This window comes from Salmo trutta, chromosome 23 (assembly GCF_901001165.1).
Source record: "Salmo trutta chromosome 23, fSalTru1.1, whole genome shotgun sequence".
Taxonomy (NCBI): Eukaryota; Metazoa; Chordata; class Actinopteri; order Salmoniformes; family Salmonidae; genus Salmo; species Salmo trutta.
In genome coordinates, this window is record NC_042979.1 from 41,699,890 (window position 1) to 41,709,203 (window position 9,314).

At 40.8% G+C, this 9,314-nt stretch overlaps 1 protein-coding gene across 1 annotated transcript; it reads left to right on the forward strand.

Moving 5' to 3' along the window:
- The first annotated feature begins 3,879 nt into the window (after positions 1 to 3,879).
- Positions 3,880 to 6,331, forward strand: LOC115160078 (CD209 antigen-like protein A). The gene has a single exon (XM_029710362.1). It carries the CDS (start codon positions 5,359 to 5,361, stop codon positions 5,998 to 6,000), a length of 642 nt encoding a protein of 213 aa, XP_029566222.1. The 5' UTR covers positions 3,880 to 5,358; the 3' UTR covers positions 6,001 to 6,331.
- Positions 6,332 to 9,314: the final 2,983 nt, after the last annotated feature.

The window sequence follows — 9,314 nt, forward strand, 5'->3', positions numbered from 1 at the left end:
AATTATCTTGGAAATGCTGGTGTTGAGAATCCAATAAACAAACTAAAAAATAAAAAAATTAAAAAAAAGAATAGCCCATCCAAGAACGCTCAAGGTCATTGGCCACAGATAAAAAGTACATCAAATCCCGTTCTATCTACAGTAGCTTTGATTGGGCTGATCATGTCAACATCATACTTTCAAAATCCTACTTTCAAAATCAGTCATCATAATGAATCAAGTCAACAATGATTAAACTAGGCAAGTCAGTTAAGAACAAATTCTTATTTACAATGACGGCCTACCGGGGAACAGGGGGTTAACTGCCTTGTTCAGGAGTAAAACGACAGATTTTTCCCTTGTTAGCTAGGGGATTCGATCCAGCCACCTTTCAGTTACTGGCCCAATTCTTTAACCACTAGGCCACCTGCCGCCATTTCTTAGAGGAACTATAGATAAACCGTTACGGTGCTCATCGGCCATTGGACATAAACATTACACAAGCTCGAAATCGCAAATTCAACAACGAGTGGTTGGGTAGGAATCAGTGGCTAACTGCAAGCATTGCAAAGACATCACTAGCCTGCTATTCAGTGGAGTGGGCCTGTGGTCCAAGTGTCTCTTCTCCAAGCTTAAAAGGATAAACATTCAACATTGGCCATGCTGTAAATCCAGCATGACTTCTGCACCTTTCAAAACAACTGGAAACTCGCAACTGGAAAATCTCAGACTTCAGTGAGTTCAAGACAACTGGGAACTCAGAAATAACGACGCGCTCCGACTGGGAAAACGGTCATCCAACTCAGAATTCTACGTCTGGAACTCAGACCTCGTTCTAGAGCTCCGACCTGAAGATCACTGACGTCATGATTCAACCTGGTTTTTTCTTTCTCGAGTTCCCAGTTGTCTTGAGAGCAGCATATATCCAGAGAATGCCAGACTTATGACAAAGTATGATGATAAAAGCGTGACAAAGTTCAATTGATGACAAAGTTCAATTGAGCACAGCACAAGGTGAGTCCAAAAATGTTGTGTATGCTGCTGCATAAATGATGTAATATGCCAGGGAGATATGTATACTGTAGCTAAGAAAGTAATACTAAGTGTATGTTGTGTAGTAAGCTGTTAGTAGCCCATGTGCCTCACCCTAATAATTTGGTCCCTTTTCCCTTCATCATTTAGCCTACTGTTCTTGGTGGTGCACATGTAGCCTATAGCCTGTTTTAGAGAAATGTCATCATTGAATATTGTACAGGAAGAATAGCCCATGTTCTGAATTCTGTCGCTGTACATTTCAAAAGTGCTGAAAATTGTTACATTGACTACATCTGTCCTAGCTTGCTCATTAATGTCTTAATCAAAATGACAGATTGTCTTATCCGCTCGTCGTCCCCTGATGCCATAGTTTGTACATCTCAATTATCAGTAGAAACCACTTTTGGTTAACATAGCATATCAGCTATGCTTTTTTTTAAAAGGCAGTAAATTAGGCTCAATGAACTGTTTCGCATCCAGACAAGGCTCCACTGATAGCCAGGTGTAGCAGTGGTAAGGTGTTGGGACAGCTTTATGTAGGTCCTAACAGTTTGTGGGCACCGTTTGTCATCATTCAAGCTCAATTAATGTATTGTTTAGTGTTGTGTTGAGTAGTGGCTTTGCTGCCACATATTTATTTTTTGCCCCACCAAGATTTACATGCTAAACTGCACAACAGAATGAGAAGGAGGTATTTACTTCCTTTTTATCTGCCCAGTGTCCTAATGGACCTATTCACCTCTGAATTTACACTACATGACTAAAAGTATTATCACAAGTCATCCAAATGGGAGACAATGCTAACCGTGGAACATGTACACTACATGACCAAACAATGTGGACACCTGCTTTTCAAAAAATCATGGGCATCAATATGGAGTTGGTCCCCCTTTGCAGCTATAACAGCCTCCCCTCTTCTGGGAAGGCTTTCCACTAGATGTTGGAACATTACATTTACATTTACATTTTAGTCATTTAGCAGACGCTCTTATCCAGAGCGACTTACAGTAGTGAATGCATACATTTCATACATTTTTTTTTTTTTTTCCCTGTGCTGGCCCCCCGTGGGAATCGAACCCACAACCCTGGTGTTGCAAACACCATGCTCTACCAACTGAGCTACAGGGAAGGCAAATATATGTAACAGCCATTTCACATTCCGTCCCTCTCTTCACCCCAACCCGGGCTCGAACCAGGGACCCTTGCACACATCAACACCTGACACCCCACGAAGCAACGTTACCCATCGCGCCACAAAAGCCGCAGGGACTTGCTTTCATTCAGCCACAAGAGCATTCGTGAGGTCGGGCACTGATGTTGGGCGATTAGGCCTGGCTCGCAGTCGGCCAGTCAAGTTCTTCCACACTGATCTCAACAAACCATTTCTGTATGGAGCACACTTTGTGCACAGGGGCGTTGTCATGCTGAAACAGGAAAAGGCGTTCCCCAAACTGTTGCCACAACGTTGGAAGCACAGAATCATCTAGAATGTCATTGTATGCTGTAGAGTAGTGAGTGTTGCAACTGAGGACATATGATTTTTACGTGCTATGTGCTTTAGCACACGGCGGTTCCATTCTGTGAGCTTGTGTGGACTACCACTTCGCGGCTGAGCCGTTGTTAGGCGTTTCCACTTCACTATAACAGCACTTACAGTTGAACGGGGCAGCTCTAGCAGGGCAGAAATTAGATGAACTGACTTGTTGGAAAAGTCCCATCCTGTGACGGTGCCACGTTTAGTCACTGAGCTCTTCAGTAAGGTCATTCTATTGCCAATGTTTGTCTATGGAGATTGCATGGCTGCTGCTCGATTTTATACACCTCTCAGCAATGGGTGTGGCTGAAATAGTTGATCCACTAATTTGAAGGGGTGTCCACATAACATAATACACCATATATACAAAAGTAAGTTCCAGACCCTTTACAGAAATAGTGGTTTGAAGTCCAGCTTGGAGCTATTTGATGCATAGCGCAAATGTGCCATTAAAATAGACATTTTAGATATTCATTTTAGGTTTATTTGGGTTGCATGTGACTGACCAATCAGGTGAAAGGTGAAGGTGAGAATAGAGTTAACATGAGGTTCAGAGAGTATTAATACATCACATAGAAATAATGTAAACATATTGTTGTTCATCCTCTTCTCCATGGTTTTATTCTGGCAGACATTATAAAACACTATGAAAATACCAGATTTACATTTATCCGACTCATAACTGACATTGCTGCTGAAATGTATCCTGCAGGTAAGATTATTGTGGAAAAGGTCATGTGTTAACCTTATCTAGCAGGTTTCCTGACCGGCACTGTGAAACTACTTAATTAACATGGGATGTCAGATGATAACACATTATATTGATCAACGGCATTGCAATATTACTTGAGTTTCTTCAAGCGACATTTAAAAAAAAAAAAAAAAAAAAAGACCCAGTAAACTAGATAATCTATTGCATCATTCTTACATACTTTTCTGGAACCAAATTGTGTGTTCCAACTTTGGAGAGAGAGTCCAGGACTAGGCTTAATCTAGAACTGGGAAACCAGTCCTTAAAGAAGGCTGCCCGGAAACAGATTAGGACTAGTACTGGACCAAAAGACAATTTGAATTCCAAAGTGATTTTTAGTCCAGGACTAGTCTTAATCAATGCCAACCCTTAAGGTTAAATGGCTGCAAATTCCCCAGGTACGAGGAGTAAGAAGTGAACAAATTAAACCACAGAGAGCGAATGGCAAACTGACCTAATCTGTGGATAAATCTATCAGACAGAACATAGCAGAAGACCACACTGTACTGTACATATTTTCCCCTCTGCAGAGCGGTGGACATTCAGGGCTGCAGAGTCAATGAGCATTAAGTGCCTTTGCTGGTGTATTAAAAAAAGTCCTGTGCTTCAAAGACTTACCTCTAAGAAATGGTTCAACAACATGCTTTGGGCTCTCTAAGGTTTTGGAATACCCCACCGTGACATCACAATATGTCCTCACAATTTCATATACAAAACAAAGCAATATAAATCTGCTGATAAGAGCACATTGGCCTACGAGGCCTGGGGGGCTAGGAGAAGGTGTCCGTCAGGTAAGCAAGTATAATCAATGTGTTTAATGATGAAGATAATAGGTACATATTGTAGTAAAACAATACAGTCTAGCGATGTGGATCCATGCTTCAATTCCAATATGGAATCTGAAGATAAATAATGCTCATCTGTCTCTCATTAAAAGCCCCATAGCTCCCTCTAAAGGACAATGGTACTTCATATTTAGAAACAAAAGACTTGCTGTTCAACAATCATTAGACTAACATGGCCCTTTGGGTTTAGTAGAACTGTTTAAACCTTATCATGACGGAAGAGTTTAGTAGAACTGTTTAACCCCTATCATGACTGAAGAGTGTAGTATTACTGTTTAAACCCTATCATGACTGAAGAGTGTAGTATTACTGTTTAAACCCTATCATGACTGAAGAGTGTAGTATTACTGTTTAAACCCTATCATGACTGAAGAGTGTAGTATTACTGTTTAAACCCTATCATGACTGAAGAGTGTAGTATTACTGTTTAAACCCTATCATGACTGAAGAGTTTAGTAGAACTGTTTAACCCCTATCATGACTGAAGAGTTTAGTAGAACTGTTTAAACCCTATCATGACTGAAGAGTTTAGTAGAACTGTTTAAACCCTATCATGACTGAAGAGTTTAGTAGAACTGTTTAAACCCTATCATGACTGAAGAGTTTAGTAGAACTGTTTAAACCCTATCATGACTGAAGAGTTTAGTAGAACTGTTTAAACCCTATCATGACTGAAGAGTTTAGTAGAACTGTTTAAACCCTATCATGACTGAAGAGTTTAGTAGAACTGTTTAAACCCTATCATGACTGAAGAGTTTAGTAGAACTGTTTAAACCCTATCATGACTGAAGAGTTTAGTAGAACTGTTTAAACCCTATCATGACTGAAGAGTTTAGTAGAACTGTTTAAACCCTATCATGACTGAAGAGTTTAGTAGAACTGTTTAAACCCTATCATGACTGAAGAGTTTAGTAGAACTGTTTAAACCCTATCATGACTGAAGAGGAAGATAAAAAGTAAATAAACAACTGTTTAATAAATATACATTAAAACAAGCATGTCGACTTCATGGACTCGGTCTTTGAATTTGACAGTGGTTGTATTTACTCAACAGCATTTCTAAGACAATTATGCGTTTTCATGCACTGAGGAACTATACATTTCCTGTTTCCTGTCCACTATTACTGAGGATGACTCTTGACTCAGAACAAGACTTACAGTAAGAGCTGAAGTAACAGTTGAAGTTAACTGTATTTGAGCAGAAGTGTGTCAAGATGGACAATGATGAAAATATATATGCCAATGCAAGTTCCTTCAGGGCCAGCCCAAGAGAAGGAGCAATATATTTCCAGTGGTGGAAGAGACCCTCCAGAGCTGCTGCAGTGTGTCTGGGGCTGCTGTGTGTTCTCCTACTGGCTGGGATCATAAGCCTGTCTGTCTACCAGAGAAACCAATCGACCAGTTACAACAACCTGACTAAAGTGAGAGACCAGCTACAGAAGGAGAAAGAAAACCTGAACAAGAAGATCAAAGGGAGACGCTGTCCAGAAGGCTGGATGGAGTTTGAATTCAGCTGTTACTACATCACCAATGAGAATAAAGCCTGGTCTCAGAGCCGTGAAGAATGCCAAGAGTTTGGAGCTGATCTGGTGATCATAAACAGCAAAGAGGAACAGGTATTTATCAATGGATTAAACCAAACAAAAAATCATGTCTGGATTGGTCTTACTGACTCAGTTATTGAAGGGACCTGGAAATGGGTGGATGGTACACCACTGACCACAGCGAATTGGGGGAAAGGGCAGCCCAACAGCAACAATGGAATAGACCAGGACTGTGGAGAAATTTGGGATCATTCAGGGTTGTGGAATGATGAGAAGTGTTCAATTAAAAATAAAGGGATCTGTGAGAAATAGGATGATCATAGGTCCTCTTTCTGCACTGCTGTTGGTGATGGTATGAAAATGCATGTTTTTTGGTAAAATAGTACGCTGCATTAGACTAGGGAGAGAAAGGCACACACAAACAGACTCACGCACGTACACAAATACACACGCAGTTACCATTTCACACAATGATGTGCATATCATTCGATAAATTAGTTTAAGTTTTAGTTATCCAGTGATTTGAAATTACTGTAATATTAATATTGTAAAATATTATTGTTCATTTTGCTTCCATTATGCTGTACATGAATAAGGTGTACTTTCTGCTAATTCAATAAACTTTACAAAAATATAAACGCAACATATAAAGTGTTGGTCCCATGTTTCATGAGCTGAAAAAAAAAGATTCAAGAAATTGTCCATATGCACAAAAAGCTTATTTCGCTCATATTTTGTGCACAAATTTGTTTACATCCCTGTTAGTGAGCATTTCTCCTTTGCCAAGATAATCCATCCACCTGACAGGTGTGGCATATCAAGAAGCGGCTTTAACAGCATGATCATTACACAGGTGCACCTTGTGCTTGGGACAATAAAAGGCCACTCTAAAATGTGTAGTTTTGTCACACAACACAATGCCACAGATGTCTCAAGTTTTGAGGGAGCGTGCAAATTGTATGCTGACTGCAGGAATGTCCAACAGAGCTGTTGCCAGATAATATAATGTTGATTTCTCTATCATAAGCAGCCTCCAATGTTGTTTTAGAGAATTTGGCAGTACATCCAACCGGCCTTACAACCGCAGTCCACATGTATGGTGTTGTGTTGGCGAGCGGTTTGCTGTTGTCAAAGTTGTGAACAGAATACCCCATGGTGGCGGTATGGTATCGGCAGGCATAAATCCAATTTTATTGGTCACATACATATGGTTAGGAGATGTTAATGGGAGTGTAGTGAAATGCTTGTGCTTCTAGTTCCGACAGTGCAGTAATATCTAACAAGTAATCTAACAATTCCACAACAACTACCTAATACACACAAATCTAAATGGATGCAATAAGAATATGTACATATTTTATTTTTATTTTACCTTTACTTAACTAGGCAAGTCAGTTAAGAACAAATTCTTATTTTCAATGACGGCCTAGGAACAGTGGGTTAACTGCCTTGTTCAGGGGCAGAACGACAAATTTGTACCTCGTCAGCTCGGGGATTCGATCTTCCAACCTTTCGGTTACTAGTCCAACGCTTTAACCACTAGGCTACCCTGCCACCCCAAAATAAATATATGGATGAGCGATGACTGAGCGGCATAGGCAAGATCCAATAGATGGTATAAAATACCGTATATACATGAGATGAGTATGTAAGATACGTGAACATTATTAAAGTGGAATTATTAAAGTGAGTAGTGATCCATTTATTAACCTCTCTTGGGCAGGTGGGACGCTACCAGCCAGTGAAAAATCAGAGCGCCAAATTCAAAACAACAAAATGTCCTAATTCAAAGTTCTCAAACATACGACTATTTTACACCATTTTAAAGATACACTTCTCCTTAAAATGTAACCACATTGTCCGATTTCAAGAAGGCTTTACGGCGAAAGCATAAAGTTAGATTATGTTAGGACAGCTACAACAAGAAAAACCACACAGCCATTTTCCAAGCAGGAGAGGGGTCACAAAAACCAGAAATTCAGCTAAAATTAAGCACTAACCTTTGACGATCTTCATCAGATGACACTCCTATGACTCAATGTTAGACAATACATGTATGTTTTGTTTGATAAAGTTCATATTTATATCCAAAAACAGCATTTTACATTGGCGCGTGATGTTAGGAAAATATTTTTACTCCAATACTGCCGGTGAATTAGCACAATTTACAAAAATACTCATCATAAACGTTTATAAAACATTAAACTGTTATTCAAAGAATTATAGATAAACATCTCCTTTATGCAACCGCTGTGACAGATTTCAAAAAAGCTTCACGGGGAAAGCACACTTTGCAATAATCCGAGTACGGCGCTCAGAAAAATACACCAGGCAATACAGATACCCGTCATTTTGGAGTTATCTAAAATCATAAATAGAATTGGGTCTAGGGTGGCAGGTAAGGTGGAGGTGATTTGATCCTTGACTAGTCTCTCAAAGCACTTTATGATGACAGGAGTGAGTGCTACGTGGCGATCGTCATTTAGTTCAGTTATCTTTGCCTTCTTGGGTACAGGGACAATGGTGGCCATCTTGAAACATGTGGGGACAGCAGACTGGGATAGGGAGAGATTGAACATGTCCGTAAACACACCAGCCAGCTGGTCTGCGCATGCTCTAAGGACACGGCTAGGGATGCCGTCTGGGCCGGCAGCCTTGCAAGGGCTAACACGTTTAAATGTCTTATTCACGTCGGCCACAGAGACGGAGAGGGGCGGCCCGCAGTCCCTGGTAGCGGGCCGCGTCTGTGGCACTGTATTATCCTCAAAGCGGGCAAAAGAAGGTGTTTAGTTTGTGCGTAAGGAAGCAAGACATCGGTGTCCGTGACATGGCTGGTTTTCTTTTTGTAGTCCGTGATTGTCAAATGCTGCCATCTATCCACGATTTCTGGTTAGGGTAGGTTAATAGTCACAGTGGGTATATTATCGCCAATGCACTTCCTTATAAACTCACTCACCAAATCAGTGTATAAATCGATGTTATTCTATGAGGCTGCCCGGAACATTTCCCAGTCCGCCTGTTCAAAACAATCTTGAAGTGAGGATTCCGATTCGTCAAACTAGAGTTGAATAGTTCTTGTCACGGGCACATCCTGTTTGAGTTTCTGCCTATAGGATGATGGTAGCAAAATGGAGTCGTGGTCAGATTTACCGAAGGGAGGGCGGGGGAGGGCCTTGTATGCATCGCGGAAGAGTAGCAGTGATTCAAGGTATTGCCCGCACAAGTGCTACAATCAATATGCTGGTAGAATTTAGGTAGCCTTGTTCTCAAATTTGCTTTGTTAAAATCCACAGCTACAATAAATGCAGCCTCAGTATATATGGCTTCCAGTTTGCATGGAGTCCAGTGAAGTTCCTTGAGGGCAGTCGTGGTATTGGCTTGAGGGTGGGATATACACGGCTGTAACAATCACCAACGAGAATTTCCTTGGGAGATAATACGGTCGGCATTTGATTGTAAGGAATTCTAGGTCAGGTGAACAAAAGGACTTGAGTTCCTGTATGTTGTTACAATTACACTATGAGTCGTTAATCATGAAGCATACACCCCTGCCATTCTTCCCAGAGAGATGTTCATTTCTGTGTGCGCGACGCATGAAGAATCCCAGTGGCTGTACAGACTCCGAC